General features: G+C 44.8%; 1 protein-coding gene across 3 annotated transcripts in view; it reads left to right on the top strand.

The window, feature by feature from the left end:
• Positions 1-24,182, top strand: part of LOC106595265 (fibrillin-1) — a 169,136-nt gene that overhangs the window by 89,673 nt on the left and 55,281 nt on the right. For all 3 annotated transcript variants that reach the window (XM_082957870.1, XM_082957869.1, XM_082957868.1), the window contains exons 33-40: positions 5,614-5,736; positions 6,015-6,137; positions 6,256-6,381; positions 7,672-7,794; positions 8,814-8,936; positions 9,027-9,194; positions 9,302-9,370; positions 24,073-24,182. The exon at positions 24,073-24,182 is cut by the window's right edge and continues 16 nt beyond it. In XM_082957870.1, coding sequence (XP_082813996.1) covers positions 5,614-5,736; positions 6,015-6,137; positions 6,256-6,381; positions 7,672-7,794; positions 8,814-8,936; positions 9,027-9,194; positions 9,302-9,370; positions 24,073-24,182 — 965 coding nt within the window. The remainder of the gene's footprint in view (positions 1-5,613; positions 5,737-6,014; positions 6,138-6,255; positions 6,382-7,671; positions 7,795-8,813; positions 8,937-9,026; positions 9,195-9,301; positions 9,371-24,072) is intronic.

Consider the following 24,182-nt stretch of genomic DNA (forward strand, 5'->3'; position numbering starts at 1 on the left):
TATACAGTTAGTATACAGGGAATATACAGTTAGTATACAGGGGGAATGTACAGTTAGTATACAGGGGAATATACAGTTAGTATACAGGGGGAATATACAGTTAGTATACATGGAATATACAATTAGTATACGGGGGAATATACAGTTAGTATACAGGGGGAATACACAGTTAATATACAGGGGGAATATACAGTTAGTATATAGCGGGAATATACAGTTAGTTTACAGGGGGAATATACAGTTAGTATACAGGGAATATACAGTTAGTATACAGGGGGAATGTACAGTTAGTATACAGGGGAATATACAGTTAGTATACAGGGGCAATATACAGTTAGTATACAGGGGGAATACACAGTTAGTATACAGGGGGAATGTACAGTTAGTATACAGGGGAACATACAGTTAGTATGCAGGGAATATACAGTTAGTATACGGGGGAATATACAGTTAGTATACAGGGGAATATACAGTTAGTATACAGGGGGAATATACAGTTAGTATACAGGGAATATACAGTTAGTATACAGGGGGAATGTACAGTTAGTATACAGGGGGAATATACAGTTAGTATACAGGGGGAATATACAGTTAGTATACAGGGAATATACAGTTAGTATACAGGGGGAATGTACAGTTAGTATACAGGGGAATATACAGTTAGTATACAGGGGGAATATACAGTTAGTATACAGGGGGAATATACAGTTAGTATACAGGGAATATACAGTTAGTATACAGGGGGAATATACTTTTAATATACATGGGGAATGTACAGTTAGTATACAGGGGGAATATACAGTTAGTATACAGGGGGAATATACAGTTAGTATACAGGGAATATACAGTTAGTATACAGGGGGAATGTACAGTTAGTATACAGGGGGAATATACAGTTAATATACAGGGGAATATACAGTTAGTATACAGGGGAATATACAGTTAGTATACAGGGGAATATACAGTTAGTATACAGGGGGAATATACAGTTAGTATACAGGGAATATACAGTTAGTATACAGGGGGAATGTACAGTTAGTATACAGGGGAATATACAGTTAGTATACAGGGGGAATATACAGTTAGTATACAGGGGGAATATACAGTTAGTATACAGGGGAATATACAGTTACTATACAGGGGGAATATACAGTTAGTATACAGGGCATATACAGTTAGTATACAGGGGGAATATACAGTTAATATACAGGGGGAATGTACAGTTAGTATACAGGGGAATATACAGTTAGTATACAGGGGAATATACAGTTAGTATACAGGGGGAATATACAGTTAGTATACAGGGGAATATACAGTTAGTATACAGGGGGAATATACAGTTAGTATACAGGGAATATACAGTTAGTATACAGGGGAATATACAGTTAGTATACAGGGGGAATGTACAGTTAGTATACATGGGGAATATACAGTTAGTATACAGGGGGAATGTACAGTTAGTATACATGGGGAATATACAGTTAGTATACAGGGTGAATATACAGTTAGTATACAGGGAATGTACAGTTAGTATACAGAGGGAATGTATACCATCTCCTCAGGGAGACTGTAAACCAATATGTACTTTTCTTTAATTGAAAATTCTCAATGGCTAAATGACTTGATTACTGCCTTGATGGAGTAGAAAGAGATGGGGAGAGAGGGAGAGGGAAAGCAAAGTGAGAGAGAGAGAGATGGGATCTTGCTGGGGCTCAGAACAGGACTGGGCTGTGGGCCAGGTATTGTGAGGGTCAGAGTTTTCCAGATGCTTGTTTTTAGTCAAATCCCTGTCTACGTTATACAGGCAGTGTCTCTCTGTGACCTAGATAAAGAGGGAATGGGTATGTTCCAGGCAGACTACTTTGCAGACCCCTGCCAAATCTCACAACGCCTGGATAGGTATTTAACATATCAGCGAAATGTATGAATGTATGTATGAATGTATGGTTATTTTGACCCTTGGTTATTGTTGTTACTGTTGTCCTGTTGACAATTTTGATTCTCATTTGTATTTATTTTTATATTGTAAATATCCTAAATAAGCTTTGGCAATATGTACATTGTTACGTCATGCCAATAAAGCGAATTGAATTGAATTGAATTGAAATCTGATGCCCGACTGCACAGTCACTGACATGGCACACAACCATTGGTTGATGCAAGGCTTGGAATGCGACCAATGTCTGACCAATCTCAGCGTTATAGAGGCTGTTTGGGGGATGTTCAGAATGAATTTGTGTGGTTGTGAAAGTGAATCATAGCCCTTGGAGTTCTATGTGTGACTGGGTGATGTCTGATACACTGCTCACACTACTACTAGTCCATGTGGTTGACCAGCAGATAAACCATGTAGGAGAAATGGATGTAAAAGCTTTGTTTTGATCAGATAAAGAGAGTTTAACTGCTCTCATTAATCCTTCTCATTTCTGAATGTCCTGGTCTGTTTTAACATGGAGCGGTATTTCATCATTATAGCTAATAATCTGAGCAATAATCCATCTTGAGAGAGGGAGATGTATTTCTAATGCTTGGTAATGTAATTGTAATGGGTTTGTAATGAAAGGAGTTTATGTTTATTAGTAGAGTTAAGCCCAGGCACGCTATAACCATGGGGTATATAAGAATCCTTTTACTTTCCAAACTGACATCTGGACCAAGAAACATGCCATCCATTAACGTTTAAAATGAGTTCTGGTACAAAAACACACAAAGGCCGACAAGGTGGAAAACCTGTCAATGTGCCCCTGAGCAAGGCCCTTAACCCTAATTGCTCCAGGGTCGCCTTGATAATGGCAGACCCTGGCTGTGACCCCATTCTCCAAGGGTGTCTATGGGATAGTTGGGATATGCAAATAACACATATCCAACTCACACATGCGTATTAATACACACTTGTACATGTATGAAATAGGACAAATACACTCACACAAGCACGCACGCACGCACGCACGCACGCACGCACGCACGCACGCACACACACACACACACACACACACACACACACACACACACACACACACACACACACACACACACACACACACACACACAATCTAGCCTTCACTGTCACAGCTCCAGTTGAAGTTGTGTTTGTTGATGGGCAGTAGGTCTGACTGTCTGTGATTGAGGTTAGCTGCTCCAGTGAAAGTCTGAGTGGTAGAGAGGCCTGGACATGCAGACCATAAGGACTGAACCAGACCAGACCAGAGAGAGACACTGAACCAGACCAGAGAGAGAGAGACTGAACCAGACCAGACCAGAGAGAGAGACTGAACCAGACCAGACCAGAGAGAGAGAGACTGAACCAGACCAGACCAGAGAGAGAGACTGAACCAGACCAGACCAGAGAGAGAGACTGAACCAGACCAGACCAGAGAGAGAGAGAGACTGAACCAGACCAGACCAGAGAGAGAGACTGAACCAGACCAGACCAGAGAGAGAGACTGAACCAGACCAGACCAGAGAGAGAGACTGAACCTGACCAGACCAGAGAGAGAGACTGAACCAGTCCAGACCAGAGAGAGAGACTGAACCAGACCAGACCAGAGAGAGAGACTGAACCAGACCAGACCAGAGAGAGAGACTGAACCAGACCAGACCAGACCAGAGAGAGAGACTGAACCAGACCAGACCAGAGAGAGAGACTGAACCAGACCAGACCAGAGAGAGAGACTGAACCAGACCAGACCAGAGAGAGAGAGAGACTGAACCAGACCAGACCAGAGAGAGAGAGAGACTGAACCAGACCAGACCAGAGAGAGAGACTGAACCAGACCAGACCAGAGAGAGAGAGAGACTGAACCAGACCAGACCAGAGAGAGACACTGAACCAGACCAGAGAGAGAGAGACTGAACCAGACCAGACCAGAGAGAGAGACTGAACCAGACCAGACCAGAGAGAGAGAGACTGAACCAGACCAGACCAGAGAGAGAGACTGAACCAGACCAGACCAGAGAGAGAGACTGAACCAGACCAGACCAGAGAGAGAGAGAGACTGAACCAGACCAGACCAGAGAGAGAGACTGAACCAGACCAGACCAGAGAGAGAGACTGAACCAGACCAGACCAGAGAGAGAGACTGAACCTGACCAGACCAGAGAGAGAGACTGAACCAGTCCAGACCAGAGAGAGAGACTGAACCAGACCAGACCAGACCAGAGAGAGAGACTGAACCAGACCAGACCAGAGAGAGAGACTGAACCAGACCAGACCAGACCAGAGAGAGAGACTGAACCAGACCAGACCAGAGAGAGAGACTGAACCAGACCAGACCAGAGAGAGAGAGAGACTGAACCAGACCAGACCAGAGAGAGAGAGAGACTGAACCAGACCAGACCAGAGAGAGAGACTGAACCAGACCAGACCAGAGAGAGAGAGAGACTGAACCAGACCAGACCAGAGAGAGAGACTGAACCAGACCAGACCAGAGAGAGAGACTGAACCAGACCAGACCAGAGAGAGAGAGAGACTGAACCAGACCAGACCAGAGAGAGAGACTGAACCAGACCAGACCAGAGAGAGAGAGAGACTGAACCAGACCAGACCAGAGAGAGAGACTGAACCAGACCAGAGAGACTGAACCAGACCAGACCAGAGAGAGACTGAACCAGACCAGAGGGACTAAACCAGACCAAACCAGATAGACTAAATCAGACTAGAGAGACTGAACCAGACCAGAGAAAGACTGAACCAGACCAGAGAGAGACTGATCCAGACCAGAGAGACTAAACCAGACCAGAGAGACTGAACCAGACCAGAGAGACTGAACCAGACCAGAGAGACTGATGCAGACCAGAGAGACTGAACCAGACCAGAGAGACTGAACCAGACCAGAGAGACTGAACCAGACCAGAGAGACTGAACCAGACCAGAGAGACTGAACCAGACCAGAGAGACTAAACCAGATCAGAGAGACTGATGCAGACCAGAGAGACTGATGCAGACCAGAGAGACTAAACCAGACCAGAGAGACTGAACCAGACCAGAGAGACTGATCCAGACCAGAGAGACTAAACCAGACCAGAGAGACTGAACCAGACCAGAGAGACTGAACCAGACCAGAGAGACTGAACCAGACCAGAGAGACTGAACCAGACCAGAGAGACTGATGCAGACCAGAGAGACTAAACCAGACCAGAGAGACTGAACCAGACCAGAGAGACTGAACCAGACCAGAGAGACTAAACCAGATCAGAGAGACTGATGCAGACCAGAGAGACTAAACCAGACCAGAGAGACTAAACCAGACCAGAGAGACTGAATCAGAAGGAAAAAGAGAGAGAGAAGGAGAGGGAAAGAGAGAGAGGAAGAGTGAGATAGAGAGAGAGCAGTTGAGTGATAGGGTAATGTTCTGGTTCTGTACCAGCAGTGCAGTATATTTCTCTCATTTCATCATTGATTTCATCAGAGGCCGATGTGGGCTCAGTGTATGTCTCTGAGCAGATAAACCAGGACACACCGACCAGTCAACCAAACATCGACCTAACAATAACCTTACATCACCCTAACAACAACCACACAATAACACAAGACACATCAGTCGACCAAACACAAACAACTTGTCAACTTTTCACAAGTGAGTTCCATATTAACTCTCATCTCTCTCTCTGTAGATATTAATGAGTGTGAGATTGGGGCCCATAACTGTGACAGACATGCCTCATGTACCAACACGGCTGGCAGCTTCAAGTGTAGCTGTGCTCCGGGATGGATTGGAGACGGGATCAAATGCACAGGTAGGAACAACCTATGACCAGCTATAACCAGCTGTGACCAGCTATGACCACTTATGACTTGTAGTAACCAATAACCACCAACTTTGGTATAACTACTGTATCTGAAATGTTTTAGAAACGTCTACCATTTCACCAGTTATAAACCATTGTTGTTATAAACAACAATATTCAGTATCTGTATCAGTTGTAGATGTTTATCAACCCAGCTACATCTAATACTATCTATCCCCGTTATGAATGGTTTATCAAGCACCAATAATCAACCGTGTGTGTTGCAGACCTGGATGAGTGTTCCAACGGGACCCACATGTGCAGCAACAACGCAGACTGTCTGAACACCATGGGATCATACCGCTGCCACTGCAAGGACGGATTCTCTGGGGACGGCTTCTACTGCTCAGGTCACAGCTTCACACACTGACTCACCTTGAAATATTTCACTTGACTGTAGATCTCAGTACCTGTTTATTATTCTCAGTGAAGTGATTTGTAATGATGTGTTTATGTGCTCTGGTGCAGACAGCGATGAGTGTGCGGATAACGTGAACCTGTGTGAGAGCGGTAACTGCCTGAATGTTCCTGGAGGCTACCGTTGTGAATGTGACATGGGCTTCATCCCAACCCCGGACGGAAAGGCCTGCGAGGGTAAGACAGCTACTGAAACCCTAACAACACTGTGTCTATTTCTGCCATGTGTACATTTAAATCACAATATTATCTAACAGTTAAAAAGAAGGCTGTTTTGGAATAGTCGATATGTTTATAGTTTATATATAGTTTACAGTTCTGCTTCATTAAAGAGAAAGGAGAGGTTTCTATTGCCGATAATAACACAGGGCTGGAATGAGATACATGCTCAAACAGGTCCCTTATGTTTAACTTAAGACTTCTTGAACCAATAATTACAAAAATAAACTGCAGCATGTGTGTCCCTTAGTGTGTGTGTGTTTCCCTTAGTGTGTGTGTCCCTTAGTGTGTGTGTGTGTCCCTTAGTGTGTGTGTGTGTCCCTTAGTGTGTGTGTGTCCCTTAGTGTGTGTGTCCCTTAGTGTGTGTGTGTGTCCCTTAGTGTGTGTGTGTCCCTTAGTGTGTGTGTGTGTGTGTCCCTTAGTGTGTGTGTCCCTTAGTGTGTGTGTGTCCCTTAGTATGTGTGTCCCTTAGTGTGTCTGTCCCTTAGTGTGTGTTTGTCCCTTAGTGTGTGTGTGTCCCTTAGTGTGTGTGTGTGTGTGTGTGTGTGTCCCTTAGTGTGTGTGTGTGTGTGTCCCTTAGTGTGTGTGTGTCCCTTAGTGTGCGTGTGTGTCTCTTAGTGTGCGTGTGTCCCTTAGTGTGTGTGTGTCCCTTAGTGTGTGTCCCTTAGTGTGTGTGTGTCCCTTAGTGTGTGTGTGTGTGTGTGTGTGTCCCTTAGTGTGTGTGTGTGTGTGTCCCTTAGTGTGTGTGTGTCCCTTAGTGTGCGTGTGTGTCTCTTAGTGTGCGTGTGTCCCTTAGTGTGTGTGTGTCCCTTAGTGTGTGTCCCTTAGTGTGTGTGTGTCCCTTAGTGTGTGTGTGTGTCCCTTAGTGTGTGTGTGTGTGTGTGTGTGTCCCTTAGTGTGTGTGTGTGTGTGTGTGTGTGTGTGTGTGTGTGTGTGTGTGTGTGTGTGTGTGTGTGTGTGTGTCCCTTAGTGCGTGTGTCCCTTAGTGCGTGTGTGTCCCTTAGTGTGTGTGTCCCTTAGTGTGTGTGTCCCTTAGTGTGTGTGTATCCCTTAGTGTGTGTTTGTCTCTTATAGTGTGTGTGTACATGTGTTTGTGTGTGTGTCAAGGTACACTCCGTCCCAGGACCCACTAATTCTTCACAGCTGGACTCCCTCTCTAACCGTTCTCTCCCTCCCTCCCTCCCTCCCTCCCTCCCTCCCTCCCTCCCTCCCTCCCTCCCTCCCTCCCTCCCTCCCTCCCTCCCACAGACATAGACGAGTGTACCTTTGCCGATATCTGTGTGAATGGAAGGTGTCAGAACATTCCGGGGCTGTTCAGGTGTCAGTGTAGCATCGGCTACGAGCTGGACAGGAGCGGAGGCAACTGCACTGGTAAACCACACACACACACACCTGTTAACATAGGCATACACACAGCACAGTCTTCTCTGTGTGAGAACACACACCTGTTAACATAGGCATTCACACAGCACAGTCTTCTCTGTGTGAGAACACACACCTGTTAACATAGGCATACACACAGCACAGTCTTCTCTGTGTGAGAACACACACCTGTTAACATAGGCATTCACACAGCACAGTCTTCTCTGTGTGAGAACACACACCTGTTAACATAGGCATTCACACAGCACAGTCTTCTCTGTGTGAGAACACACACCTGTTAACATAGGCATACACACAGCACAGTCTTCTCTGTGTGAGAACACACACCTGTTAACATAGGCATACACACAGCACAGTCTTCTCTGTGTGAGAACACACACCTGTTAACATAGGCATACACACAGCACAGTCTTCTCTGTGTGAGAACACACACCGTCACCCCAGTGTAACTCTCCTCAGAGAACCTGTATAGATCAGGATATAGACTGTATATTAAGCCCAGTAGAATAGCACATTACATTGGTATCAATGCTATGTGTTTCTCCATAGACACTAAAACAAAGAACAAAAGGTTAATACAAGGCTAAATGGCCTGTCAGTAAGACTGTCCCTGAGTCTCTGTGTTGTCATGACACTCTGTTCTCTGGACACTGTGAAGAGATGAGACTCATCAGACCCAATCAGACTCATCCCCCTCTCCACTGGGATGGAGGGACGGAGAAAGGGATGATTCCTCTCCTCCCTCAGCATGTTGTCATGGAGTATAAGGAGTCATATTAATGATGAGGACTGACACCCACTCCCTAATACCACACACACACACACACACGCACACATGCACGCACACGCACGCGCCCACGCACGCACACACGCACATGCGCACACACACACACATCATATCACTAGCGTACACACTGAGACATTTGTGACTGTCTTAATGTTATTGCATGCTAATACTACTGTCTCTCTCTCTCTCTCTCTCTCTCTCCCTCTCCCTCTCCTATCAGACATTAATGAGTGTGCTGACCCGACCACCTGTATCAGTGGACTGTGTGTCAACACCCCAGGTAGCTACATCTGTAACTGTCCTCAAGACTTCGAACTCAACCCCACACGCGTGGGCTGTGTAGGTGAGACATCGCTCTGGACTCACTCACACACACACATTCAGTATGTGTCCTTCTGATGGGAGATGACTGAGTATGTGTGTCCCTTCCCAGACACTCGTTCTGGTGACTGCTATCTGGACGTGCGGATGCGGGGGGATGCGTCTGAGAGTTTGGTCTGTTCCAATGAGATCGGTGTGGCGGTGTCCAAAGCCTCCTGCTGCTGTTCTCTAGGGCAGGCCTGGGGAACACCCTGCGAATCCTGCCCCCCTCTCAACTCCTGTGAGTCAGTCTGACCTATCACCCCATCTAACACAATACTCACATCAGAATTACATGGAAAGATCCCTGAATGTTGTGATGTAGTGAATAAATCTCTTGTCTTCCAGCGGAGTACAAGACGTTGTGTCCAGGAGGAGAGGGATTCAGACCTAACCCCATCACTGTTATACTGGAAGGTTAGTTCAACCTAACCTCTGACCTCTAACCCCATCACTGTTATACTGGAAGGTTAGTTCAACCTAACCTCTGACCTCTAACCCCATCACTGTTATACTGGAAGGTTAGTTCAACCTAACCTCTGGCCTCTAACCCCATCACTGTTATACTGGAAGGTTAGTTCAACCTAAACCCTGACCTCTAACCCCATCACTGTTATACTGGAAGGTTAGTTCAACCTAACCTCTGACCTCTAACCCCATCACTGTTATACTGGAAGGTTAGTTCAACCTAACCTCTAACCCCATCACTGTTATACTGGAAGGTTAGTTCAACCTAACCTCTGACCTCTAACCCCATCACTGTTATACTGGAAGGTTAGTTCAACCTAACCTCTGACCTCTAACCCCATCACTGTTATACTGGAAGGTTAGTTCAACCTAACCTCTGACCTCTAACCCCATCACTGTTATACTGGAAGGTTAGTTCAACCTAAACCCTGACCTCTAACCCCATCACTGTTATACTGAAAGGTTAGTTCAACCTAAACCCTGACCTCTAACCCCATCACTGTCATACTAGAAGGTTAGTTCAACCTAACCTCTGACCTCATCACTGTCATACTGGAAGGTTAGTTCAACCTAACCTCTGACCTCATCACTGTCATACTGGAAGGTTAGTTCAACCTAAACCCTGACCTCTAACCCCATCACTGTTATACTGGAAGGTTAGTTCAACCTAAACCCTGACCTCTAACCCCATCACTGTCATACTGAAAGGTTAGTTCAACCTAACCTCTGACCTCATCACTGTCATACTGGAAGGTTAGTTCAACCTAAACCCTGACCTCTAACCCCATCACTGTCATACTGGAAGGTTAGTTCAACCTAACCTCTGACCTCTAACCTCATCACTGTTATACTGGAAGGTTAGTTCAACCTAAACCCTGACCTCTAACCCCATCACAGTCATACTGGAAGGTTAGTTCAACCTAACCTCTGACCTCATCACTGTCAAACTGGAAGGTTAGTTCAACCTAACCTCTGACCTCATCACAGTCATACTGGAAGGTTAGTTCAACCTAACCTCTGACCTCTAACCTCATCACTGTTATACTGGAAGGTTAGTTCAACCTAACCTCTAAGCTCATCACTGTCATACTGGAAGGTTAGTTCAACCTAACCTCTGACCTCTAACCTCATCACTGTCATACTGGAAGGTTAGTTCAATCTAACCTCTGACCTCTAACCCCATCACTGTCATACTGAAAGGTTAGTTCAACCTAACCTCTGCCCTCTAACCCATCACTGTTATACTGGAAGGTTAGTTCAACCTAACCTCTGACCACTAACATCATCACTGTCATACTGGAAGGTTAGTTCAACCTAACCTCTGACCTCTAACATCATCACTGTCATACTGGAAGGTTAGTTCAACCTTACCTCTGACCTCTAACCCCATCACTGTCATACTGGAAGGTTAGTTCAACCTAACCTCTGACCTCTAACCCCATCACTGTCATACTGGAAGGTTAGTTCAACCTAACCTCTGACCTCTAACCCCATCACTGTCATACTGGAAGGTTAGTTCAACCTAACCCTGACCTCTAACCCCATCACTGTCATACTGGAAGGTTAGTTCAACCTAACCTCTGACCTCTAACCTCATCACTGTTATACTGGAAGGTTAGTTCAACCTAAACCCTGACCTCTAACCCCCTCACTGTTATACTGAAAGGTTAGTTCAACCTAACCTCTGACCTCTAACCTCATCACTGTTATACTGGAAGGTTAGTTCAACCTAACCCTGACCTCTAACCCCATCACTGTCATACTGGAAGGTTAGTTCAACCTAACCTCTAACCTCATCACTGTTTTACTGGAAGGTTAGTTCAACCTAAACCCTAACCTCTAACCCCCTCACTGTTATACTGAAAGGTTAGTTCAACCTAACCTCTGACCTCTAACCTCATCACTGTTATACTGGAAGGTTAGTTCAACCTAAACCCTGACCTCTAACCTCATCACTGTCATACTGGAAGGTTAGTTCAACCTAACCCTGACCTCTAACCCCATCACTGTCATACTGGAAGGTTAGTTCAACCTAACCTCTGACCTCTAACCCCATCACTGTTATACTGGAAGGTTAGTTCAACCTAACCCTGACCTCTAACCCCATCACTGTCATACTGGAAGGTTAGTTCAACCTAACCTCTGACCTCTAACCTCATCACTGTTATACTGGAAGGTTAGTTCAACCTAAACCCTGACCTCTAACCCCATCACTGTTATACTGGAAGGTTAGTTCAACCTAAACCCTGACCTCTAACCCCATCACTGTCATACTGAAAGGTTAGTTCAACCTAACCTCTGACCTCATCACTGTCATACTGGAAGGTTAGTTCAACCTAAACCCTGACCTCTAACACCATCACTGTCATACTGGAAGGTTAGTTCAACCTAACCTCTAACCCCATCACTGTCATACTGGAAGGTTAGTTCAACCTAAACCCTGACCTCTAACCCCATCACAGTCATACTGGAAGGTTAGTTCAACCTAACCTCTGACCTCATCACTGTCAAACTGGAAGGTTAGTTCAACCTAACCTCTGACCTCATCACAGTCATACTGGAAGGTTAGTTCAACCTAACCTCTGACCTCTAACCTCATCACTGTTATACTGGAAGGTTAGTTCAACCTAACCTCTAAGCTCATCACTGTCATACTGGAAGGTTAGTTCAACCTAACCTCTGACCTCTAACCCATCACTGTTATACTGGAAGGTTAGTTCAACCTAACCTCTGACCACTAACATCTTCACTGTCATACTGGAAGGTTAGTTCAACCTAACCTCTGACCTCTAACATCATCACTGTCATACTGGAAGGTTAGTTCAACCTTACCTCTGACCTCTAACCCCATCACAGTCATACTGGAAGGTTAGTTCAACCTTACCTCTGACCTCTAACCCCATCACAGTCATACTGGAAGGTTAGTTCAACCTAACCTCTGACCTCTAACCCCATCACTGTCATACTGGAAGGTTAGTTCAACCTAACCCTGACCTCTAACCCCATCACTGTCATACTGGAAGGTTAGTTCAACCTAACCCTGACCTCTAACCCCATCACTGCAATACTGGAAGGTTAGTTCAACCTAACCTCTGACCTCTAACCTCATCACTGTTATACTGGAAGGTTAGTTCAACCTAAACCCTGACCTCTAACCCCCTCACTGTTATACTGAAAGGTTAGTTCAACCTAACCTCTGACCTCTAACCTCATCACTGTTATACTGGAAGGTTAGTTCAACCTAAACCCTGACCTCTAACCTCATCACTGTCATACTGGAAGGTTAGTTCAACCTAACCCTGACCTCTAACCCCATCACTGTCATACTGGAAGGTTAGTTCAACCTAACCCTGACCTCTAACCCCATCACTGTCATACTGGAAGGTTAGTTCAACCTAACCTCTAACCTCATCACTGTTTTACTGGAAGGTTAGTTCAACCTAAACCCTAACCTCTAACCCCCTCACTGTTATACTGAAAGGTTAGTTCAACCTAACCTCTGACCTCTAACCTCATCACTGTTATACTGGAAGGTTAGTTCAACCTAAACCCTGACCTCTAACCTCATCACTGTCATACTGGAAGGTTAGTTCAACCTAACCCTGACCTCTAACCCCATCACTGTCATACTGGAAGGTTAGTTCAACCTAACCTCTGACCTCTAACCCCATCACTGTTATACTGGAAGGTTAGTTCAACCTAACCCTGACCTCTAACCCCATCACTGTCATACTGGAAGGTTAGTTCAACCTAACCTCTGACCTCTAACCTCATCACTGTTATACTGGAAGGTTAGTTCAACCTAAACCCTGACCTCTAACCCCATCACTGTTATACTGGAAGGTTAGTTCAACCTAAACCCTGACCTCTAACCCCATCACTGTCATACTGAAAGGTTAGTTCAACCTAACCTCTGACCTCATCACTGTCATACTGGAAGGTTAGTTCAACCTAAACCCTGACCTCTAACACCATCACTGTCATACTGGAAGGTTAGTTCAACCTAACCTCTAACCCCATCACTGTCATACTGGAAGGTTAGTTCAACCTAAACCCTGACCTCTAACCCCATCACAGTCATACTGGAAGGTTAGTTCAACCTAACCTCTGACCTCATCACTGTCAAACTGGAAGGTTAGTTCAACCTAACCTCTGACCTCATCACAGTCATACTGGAAGGTTAGTTCAACCTAACCTCTGACCTCTAACCTCATCACTGTTATACTGGAAGGTTAGTTCAACCTAACCTCTAAGCTCATCACTGTCATACTGGAAGGTTAGTTCAACCTAACCTCTGACCTATAACCCATCACTGTTATACTGGAAGGTTAGTTCAACCTAACCTCTGACCACTAACATCATCACTGTCATACTGGAAGGTTAGTTCAACCTAACCTCTGACCTCTAACATCATCACTGTCATACTGGAAGGTTAGTTCAACCTTACCTCTGACCTCTAACCCCATCACAGTCATACTGGAAGGTTAGTTCAACCTAACCTCTGACCTCTAACCCCATCACTGTCATACTGGAAGGTTAGTTCAACCTAACCCTGACCTCTAACCCCATCACTGTCATACTGGAAGGTTAGTTCAACCTAACCCTGACCTCTAACCCCATCACTGTCATACTGGAAGGTTAGTTCAACCTAACCTCTGACCTCTAACCTCATCACTGTTATACTGGAAGGTTAGTTCAACCTAAACCCTGACCTCTAACCCCCTCACTGTTATACTGAAAGGTTAGTTCAACCTAACCTCTGACCTCTAACCTCATCACTGTTATACTGGAAGGTTAGTTCAACCTAAACCCTGACCTCTAACCTCATCACTGTCATACTGGAAGGTTAGTTCAACCTAACCCTGACCTCTAACCCCATCACTGTCATACTGGAAGGTTAGTTCAACCTAACCCTGACCTCTAACCCCATCACTGTCATACTGGAAGGTTAGTTCAACCTAACCTCTAACCTCATCACTGTTATACTGGAAGGTTAGTTCAACCTAAACCCTAACCTCTAACCCCCTCACTGTTATACTGAAAGGTTAGTTCAACCTAACCTCTGATCTCTAACCTCATCACTGTTATACTGGAAGGTTAGTTCAACCTAACCTCTGACCTCTAACCTCATCACTGTTATACTGGAAGGTTAGTTCAACCTAAACCCTGACCTCTAACCTCATCACTGTCATACTGGAAGGTTAGTTCAACCTAACCCTGACCTCTAACCCCATCACTGTCATACTGGAAGGTTAGTTCAACCTAAACCTGACCTCTAACCCCATCACTGTCATACTGGAAGGTTAGTTCAACCTAACCCTGACCTCTAACCTCATCACTGTCATACTAGAAGGTTAGTTCAACCTAAACCCTGACCTCTAACCCCATCACTGTCATACTGGAAGGTTAGTTCAACCTAACCCTGACCTCTAACCCCATCACTGTCATACTGGAAGGTTAGTTCAACCTAACCTCTGACCTCTAACCCCATCACTGTTATACTGGAAGGTTAGTTCAACCTAACCTCTGACCTCTAACCCCATCACTGTTATACTGGAAGGTTAGTTCAACCTAACCTCTGACCTCTAACCCCATCACTGTCATACTGGAAGGTTAGTTCAACCTAACCCTGACCTCTAACCCCATCACTGTCATACTGGAAGGTTAGTTCAACCTAACCTCTGACCTCATCACTGTTATACTGGAAGGTTAGTTCAACCTAAACCCTGACTTCTAACCTCATCACTGTCATACTGGAAGGTTAGTTCAACCTTACCTCTGACCTCTAACCCCATCACTGTCATACTGGAAGGTTAGTTCAACCTAACCTCTGACCTCTAACCTCATCACTGTTATACTGGAAGGTTAGTTCAACCTAAACCCTGACCTCTAACCCCCTCATTGTTATACTGAAAGGTTAGTTCAACCTAACCTCTGACCTCTAACCTCATCACTGTTATACTGGAAGGTTAGTTCAACCTAAACCCTGACCTCTAACCTCATCACTGTCATACTGGAAGGTTAGTTCAACCTAACCCTGACCTCTAACCCCATCACTGTCATACTGGAAGGTTAGTTCAACCTAACCTCTAACCTCATCACTGGTATACTGGAAGGTTAGTTCAACCTAAACCCTAACCTCTAACCCCCTCACTGTTATACTGAAAGGTTAGTTCAACCTAACCTCTGACCTCTAACCTCATCACTGTTATACTGGAAGGTTAGTTCAACCTAAACCCTGACCTCTAACCTCATCACTGTCATACTGGAAGGTTAGTTCAACCTAATCCTGACCTCTAACCCCATCACTGTCATACTGGAAGGTTAGTTCAACCTAACCTCTGACCTCTAACCCCATCACTGTTATACTGGAAGGTTAGTTCAACCTAACCTCTGACCTCTAACCTCATCACTGTTATACTGGAAGGTTAGTTCAACCTAAACCCTGACCTCTAACCCCATCACTGTTATACTGGAAGGTTAGTTCAACCTAAACCCTGACCTCTAACCCCATCACTGTCATACTGAAAGGTTAGTTCAACCTAACCTCTGACCTCATCACTGTCATACTGGAAGGTTAGTTCAACCTAAACCCTGACCTCTAACCCCATCACTGTCATACTGGAAGGTTAGTTCAACCTAACCTCTAACCCCATCACTGTCATACTGGAAGGTTAGTTCAACCTAAACCCTGACCTCTAACCCCATCACAGTCATACTGGAAGGTTAGTTCAACCTAACCTCTGACCTCATCACTGTCAAACTGGAAGGTTAGTTCAACCTAACCTCTGACCTCATCACAGTCATACTGGAAGGTTAGTTCAACCTAACCTCTGACCTCTAACCTCATCACTGTTATACTGGAAGGTTAGTTCAACCTAACCTCTAAGCTCATCACTGTCATACTGGAAGGTTAGTTCAACCTAACCTCTGACCTCTAACCCATCACTGTTATACTGGAAGGTTAGTTCAACCTAACCTCTGACCAGTAACATCATCACTGTCATTCTGGAACGTTAGTTCAACCTAACCTCTGACCTCTAACATCATCACTGTCATACTGGAAGGTTAGTTCAACCTTACCTCTGACCTCTAACCCCATCACTGTCATACTGGAAGGTTAGTTCAACCTAACCTCTGACCTCTAACCCCATCACTGTCATACTGGAAGGTTAGTTCAACCTAACCCTGACCTCTAACCCCATCACTGTCATACTGGAAGGTTAGTTCAACCTAACCCTGACCTCTAACCCCATCACTGTCATACTGGAAGGTTAGTTCAACCTAATCTCTGACCTCTAACCTCATCACTGTTATACTGGAAGGTTAGTTCAACCTAAACCCTGACCTCTAACCCCCTCACTGTTATACTGAAAGGTTAGTTCAACCTAACCTCTGACCTCTAACCTCATCACTGTTATACTGGAAGGTTAGTTCAACCTAAACCCTGACCTCTAACCTCCTCAGTGTCATACTGGAAGGTTAGTTCAACCTAACCCTGACCTCTAACCCCATCACTGTCATACTGGAAGGTTAGTTCAACCTAACCCTGACCTCTAACCCCATCACTGTCATACTGGAAGGTTAATTCAACCTAACCTCTAACCTCATCACTGTTATACTGGAAGGTTAGTTCAACCTAAACCCTAACCTCTAACCCCCTCACTGTTATACTGAAAGGTTAGTTCAACCTAACCTCTGACCTCTAACCTCATCACTGTTATACTGGAAGGTTAGTTCAACCTAACCTCTGACCTCTAACCTCATCACTGTTATACTGGAAGGTTAGTTCAACCTAAACCCTGACCTCTAACCTCATCACTGTCATACTGGAAGGTTAGTTCAACCTAACCCTGACCTCTAACCCCATCACTGTCATACTGGAAGGTTAGTTCAACCTAACCTCTGACCTCTAACCCCATCACTGTCATACTGGAAGGTTAGTTCAACCTAACCCTGACCTCTAACCCCATCACTGTCATACTGGAAGGTTAGTTCAACCTAACCTCTGACCTCTAACCTCATCACTGTTATACTGGAAGGTTAGTTCAACCTAAACCCTGACCTCTAACCCCCTCACTGTTATACTGAAAGGTTAGTTCAACCTAACCTCTGACCTCTAACCTCATCACTGTTATACTGGAAGGTTAGTTCAACCTAACCCTGACCTCTAACCCCATCACTGTCATACTGGAAGGTTAGTTCAACCTAACCTCTAACCTCATCACTGTTTTACTGGAAGGTTAGTTCAACCTAAACCCTAACCTCTAACCCCCTCACTGTTATACTGAAAGGTTAGTTCAACCTAACCTCTGACCTCTAACCTCATCACTGTTATACTGGAAGGTTAGTTCAACCTAAACCCTGACCTCTAACCTCATCACTGTCATACTGGAAGGTTAGTTCAACCTAACCCTGACCTCTAACCCCATCACTGTCATACTGGAAGGTTAGTTCAACCTAACCTCTGACCTCTAACCCCATCACTGTTATACTGGAAGGTTAGTTCAACCTAACCCTGACCTCTAACCCCATCACTGTCATACTGGAAGGTTAGTTCAACCTAACCTCTGACCTCTAACCTCATCACTGTTATACTGGAAGGTTAGTTCAACCTAAACCCTGACCTCTAACCCCATCACTGTTATACTGGAAGGTTAGTTCAACCTAAACCCTGACCTCTAACCCCATCACTGTCATACTGAAAGGTTAGTTCAACCTAACCTCTGACCTCATCACTGTCATACTGGAAGGTTAGTTCAACCTAAACCCTGACCTCTAACACCATCACTGTCATACTGGAAGGTTAGTTCAACCTAACCTCTAACCCCATCACTGTCATACTGGAAGGTTAGTTCAACCTAAACCCTGACCTCTAACCCCATCACAGTCATACTGGAAGGTTAGTTCAACCTAACCTCTGACCTCATCACTGTCAAACTGGAAGGTTAGTTCAACCTAACCTCTGACCTCATCACAGTCATACTGGAAGGTTAGTTCAACCTAACCTCTGACCTCTAACCTCATCACTGTTATACTGGAAGGTTAGTTCAACCTAACCTCTAAGCTCATCACTGTCATACTGGAAGGTTAGTTCAACCTAACCTCTGACCTCTAACCCATCACTGTTATACTGGAAGGTTAGTTCAACCTAACCTCTGACCACTAACATCTTCACTGTCATACTGGAAGGTTAGTTCAACCTAACCTCTGACCTCTAACATCATCACTGTCATACTGGAAGGTTAGTTCAACCTTACCTCTGACCTCTAACCCCATCACAGTCATACTGGAAGGTTAGTTCAACCTAACCTCTGACCTCTAACCCCATCACTGTCATACTGGAAGGTTAGTTCAACCTAACCCTGACCTCTAACCCCATCACTGTCATACTGGAAGGTTAGTTCAACCTAACCCTGACCTCTAACCCCATCACTGCAATACTGGAAGGTTAGTTCAACCTAACCTCTGACCTCTAACCTCATCACTGTTATACTGGAAGGTTAGTTCAACCTAAACCCTGACCTCTAACCCCCTCACTGTTATACTGAAAGGTTAGTTCAACCTAACCTCTGACCTCTAACCTCATCACTGTTATACTGGAAGGTTAGTTCAACCTAAACCCTGACCTCTAACCTCATCACTGTCATACTGGAAGGTTAGTTCAACCTAACCCTGACCTCTAACCCCATCACTGTCATACTGGAAGGTTAGTTCAACCTAACCCTGACCTCTAACCCCATCACTGTCATACTGGAAGGTTAGTTCAACCTAACCTCTAACCTCATCACTGTTTTACTGGAAGGTTAGTTCAACCTAAACCCTAACCTCTAACCCCCTCACTGTTATACTGAAAGGTTAGTTCAACCTAACCTCTGACCTCTAACCTCATCACTGTTATACTGGAAGGTTAGTTCAACCTAAACCCTGACCTCTAACCTCATCACTGTCATACTGGAAGGTTAGTTCAACCTAACCCTGACCTCTAACCCCATCACTGTCATACTGGAAGGTTAGTTCAACCTAACCTCTGACCTCTAACCCCATCACTGTTATACTGGAAGGTTAGTTCAACCTAACCCTGACCTCTAACCCCATCACTGTCATACTGGAAGGTTAGTTCAACCTAACCTCTGACCTCTAACCTCATCACTGTTATACTGGAAGGTTAGTTCAACCTAAACCCTGACCTCTAACCCCATCACTGTTATACTGGAAGGTTAGTTCAACCTAAACCCTGACCTCTAACCCCATCACTGTCATACTGAAAGGTTAGTTCAACCTAACCTCTGACCTCATCACTGTCATACTGGAAGGTTAGTTCAACCTAAACCCTGACCTCTAACACCATCACTGTCATACTGGAAGGTTAGTTCAACCTAACCTCTAACCCCATCACTGTCATACTGGAAGGTTAGTTCAACCTAAACCCTGACCTCTAACCCCATCACAGTCATACTGGAAGGTTAGTTCAACCTAACCTCTGACCTCATCACTGTCAAACTGGAAGGTTAGTTCAACCTAACCTCTGACCTCATCACAGTCATACTGGAAGGTTAGTTCAACCTAACCTCTGACCTCTAACCTCATCACTGTTATACTGGAAGGTTAGTTCAACCTAACCTCTAAGCTCATCACTGTCATACTGGAAGGTTAGTTCAACCTAACCTCTGACCTATAACCCATCACTGTTATACTGGAAGGTTAGTTCAACCTAACCTCTGACCACTAACATCATCACTGTCATACTGGAAGGTTAGTTCAACCTAACCTCTGACCTCTAACATCATCACTGTCATACTGGAAGGTTAGTTCAACCTTACCTCTGACCTCTAACCCCATCACAGTCATACTGGAAGGTTAGTTCAACCTAACCTCTGACCTCTAACCCCATCACTGTCATACTGGAAGGTTAGTTCAACCTAACCCTGACCTCTAACCCCATCACTGTCATACTGGAAGGTTAGTTCAACCTAACCCTGACCTCTAACCCCATCACTGTCATACTGGAAGGTTAGTTCAACCTAACCTCTGACCTCTAACCTCATCACTGTTATACTGGAAGGTTAGTTCAACCTAAACCCTGACCTCTAACCCCCTCACTGTTATACTGAAAGGTTAGTTCAACCTAACCTCTGACCTCTAACCTCATCACTGTTATACTGGAAGGTTAGTTCAACCTAAACCCTGACCTCTAACCTCATCACTGTCATACTGGAAGGTTAGTTCAACCTAACCCTGACCTCTAACCCCATCACTGTCATACTGGAAGGTTAGTTCAACCTAACCCTGACCTCTAACCCCATCACTGTCATACTGGAAGGTTAGTTCAACCTAACCTCTAACCTCATCACTGTTATACTGGAAGGTTAGTTCAACCTAAACCCTAACCTCTAACCCCCTCACTGTTATACTGAAAGGTTAGTTCAACCTAACCTCTGATCTCTAACCTCATCACTGTTATACTGGAAGGTTAGTTCAACCTAACCTCTGACCTCTAACCTCATCACTGTTATACTGGAAGGTTAGTTCAACCTAAACCCTGACCTCTAACCTCATCACTGTCATACTGGAAGGTTAGTTCAACCTAACCCTGACCTCTAACCCCATCACTGTCATACTGGAAGGTTAGTTCAACCTAAACCTGACCTCTAACCCCATCACTGTCATACTGGAAGGTTAGTTCAACCTAACCCTGACCTCTAACCTCATCACTGTCATACTAGAAGGTTAGTTCAACCTAAACCCTGACCTCTAACCCCATCACTGTCATACTGGAAGGTTAGTTCAACCTAACCCTGACCTCTAACCCCATCACTGTCATACTGGAAGGTTAGTTCAACCTAACCTCTGACCTCTAACCCCATCACTGTTATACTGGAAGGTTAGTTCAACCTAACCTCTGACCTCTAACCCCATCACTGTTATACTGGAAGGTTAGTTCAACCTAACCTCTGACCTCTAACCCCATCACTGTCATACTGGAAGGTTAGTTCAACCTAACCCTGACCTCTAACCCCATCACTGTCATACTGGAAGGTTAGTTCAACCTAACCTCTGACCTCATCACTGTTATACTGGAAGGTTAGTTCAACCTAAACCCTGACTTCTAACCTCATCACTGTCATACTGGAAGGTTAGTTCAACCTTACCTCTGACCTCTAACCCCATCACTGTCATACTGGAAGGTTAGTTCAACCTAACCTCTGACCTCTAACCTCATCACTGTTATACTGGAAGGTTAGTTCAACCTAAACCCTGACCTCTAACCCCCTCATTGTTATACTGAAAGGTTAGTTCAACCTAACCTCTGACCTCTAACCTCATCACTGTTATACTGGAAGGTTAGTTCAACCTAAACCCTGACCTCTAACCTCATCACTGTCATACTGGAAGGTTAGTTCAACCTAACCCTGACCTCTAACCCCATCACTGTCATACTGGAAGGTTAGTTCAACCTAACCTCTAACCTCATCACTGGTATACTGGAAGGTTAGTTCAACCTAAACCCTAACCTCTAACCCCCTCACTGTTATACTGAAAGGTTAGTTCAACCTAACCTCTGACCTCTAACCTCATCACTGTTATACTGGAAGGTTAGTTCAACCTAAACCCTGACCTCTAACCTCATCACTGTCATACTGGAAGGTTAGTTCAACCTAATCCTGACCTCTAACCCCATCACTGTCATACTGGAAGGTTAGTTCAACCTAACCTCTGACCTCTAACCCCATCACTGTTATACTGGAAGGTTAGTTCAACCTAACCTCTGACCTCTAACCTCATCACTGTTATACTGGAAGGTTAGTTCAACCTAAACCCTGACCTCTAACCCCATCACTGTTATACTGGAAGGTTAGTTCAACCTAAACCCTGACCTCTAACCCCATCACTGTCATACTGAAAGGTTAGTTCAACCTAACCTCTGACCTCATCACTGTCATACTGGAAGGTTAGTTCAACCTAAACCCTGACCTCTAACCCCATCACTGTCATACTGGAAGGTTAGTTCAACCTAACCTCTAACCCCATCACTGTCATACTGGAAGGTTAGTTCAACCTAAACCCTGACCTCTAACCCCATCACAGTCATACTGGAAGGTTAGTTCAACCTAACCTCTGACCTCATCACTGTCAAACTGGAAGGTTAGTTCAACCTAACCTCTGACCTCATCACAGTCATACTGGAAGGTTAGTTCAACCTAACCTCTGACCTCTAACCTCATCACTGTTATACTGGAAGGTTAGTTCAACCTAACCTCTAAGCTCATCACTGTCATACTGGAAGGTTAGTTCAACCTAACCTCTGACCTCTAACCCATCACTGTTATACTGGAAGGTTAGTTCAACCTAACCTCTGACCAGTAACATCATCACTGTCATTCTGGAACGTTAGTTCAACCTAACCTCTGACCTCTAACATCATCACTGTCATACTGGAAGGTTAGTTCAACCTTACCTCTGACCTCTAACCCCATCACTGTCATACTGGAAGGTTAGTTCAACCTAACCTCTGACCTCTAACCCCATCACTGTCATACTGGAAGGTTAGTTCAACCTAACCCTGACCTCTAACCCCATCACTGTCATACTGGAAGGTTAGTTCAACCTAACCCTGACCTCTAACCCCATCACTGTCATACTGGAAGGTTAGTTCAACCTAATCTCTGACCTCTAACCTCATCACTGTTATACTGGAAGGTTAGTTCAACCTAAACCCTGACCTCTAACCCCCTCACTGTTATACTGAAAGGTTAGTTCAACCTAACCTCTGACCTCTAACCTCATCACTGTTATACTGGAAGGTTAGTTCAACCTAAACCCTGACCTCTAACCTCCTCAGTGTCATACTGGAAGGTTAGTTCAACCTAACCCTGACCTCTAACCCCATCACTGTCATACTGGAAGGTTAGTTCAACCTAACCCTGACCTCTAACCCCATCACTGTCATACTGGAAGGTTAATTCAACCTAACCTCTAACCTCATCACTGTTATACTGGAAGGTTAGTTCAACCTAAACCCTAACCTCTAACCCCCTCACTGTTATACTGAAAGGTTAGTTCAACCTAACCTCTGACCTCTAACCTCATCACTGTTATACTGGAAGGTTAGTTCAACCTAACCTCTGACCTCTAACCTCATCACTGTTATACTGGAAGGTTAGTTCAACCTAAACCCTGACCTCTAACCTCATCACTGTCATACTGGAAGGTTAGTTCAACCTAACCCTGACCTCTAACCCCATCACTGTCATACTGGAAGGTTAGTTCAACCTAACCCTGACCTCTAACCCCATCACTGTCATACTGGAAGGTTAGTTCAACCTAACCCTGACCTCTAACCTCATCACTGTCATACTAGAAGGTTAGTTCAACCTAAACCCTGACCTCTAACATCATCACTGTCATACTAGAAGGTTAGTTCAACCTAAACCCTGACCTCTAACCCCATCACTGTTATACTGGAAGGTTAGTTCAACCTAACCCTGACCTCTAACCACATCACTGTCATACTAGAAGGTTAGTTCAACCTAACCCCCATAAATATCCTGTGTTGTGTTTCATTGTGTGCTAACCCCTATCCCCATCACTGCAACACTGGAAGGTTAGTTCAACCTAACCCCTATCTCTGTGTTCTCATTCACATTCAGACATCAATGAGTGCCAGGAGTTGCCAGGCTTGTGTCAAGGAGGAAACTGCATCAACACCTTTGGTAGCTTCCAGTGTGAATGTCCCAAAGGCTTCCAACTCAACGAGGAG

This window comes from Salmo salar, chromosome 11 (assembly GCF_965601325.2).
Source record: "Salmo salar chromosome 11, fSalSal1, whole genome shotgun sequence".
Classification (NCBI taxonomy): Eukaryota; Metazoa; Chordata; class Actinopteri; order Salmoniformes; family Salmonidae; genus Salmo; species Salmo salar.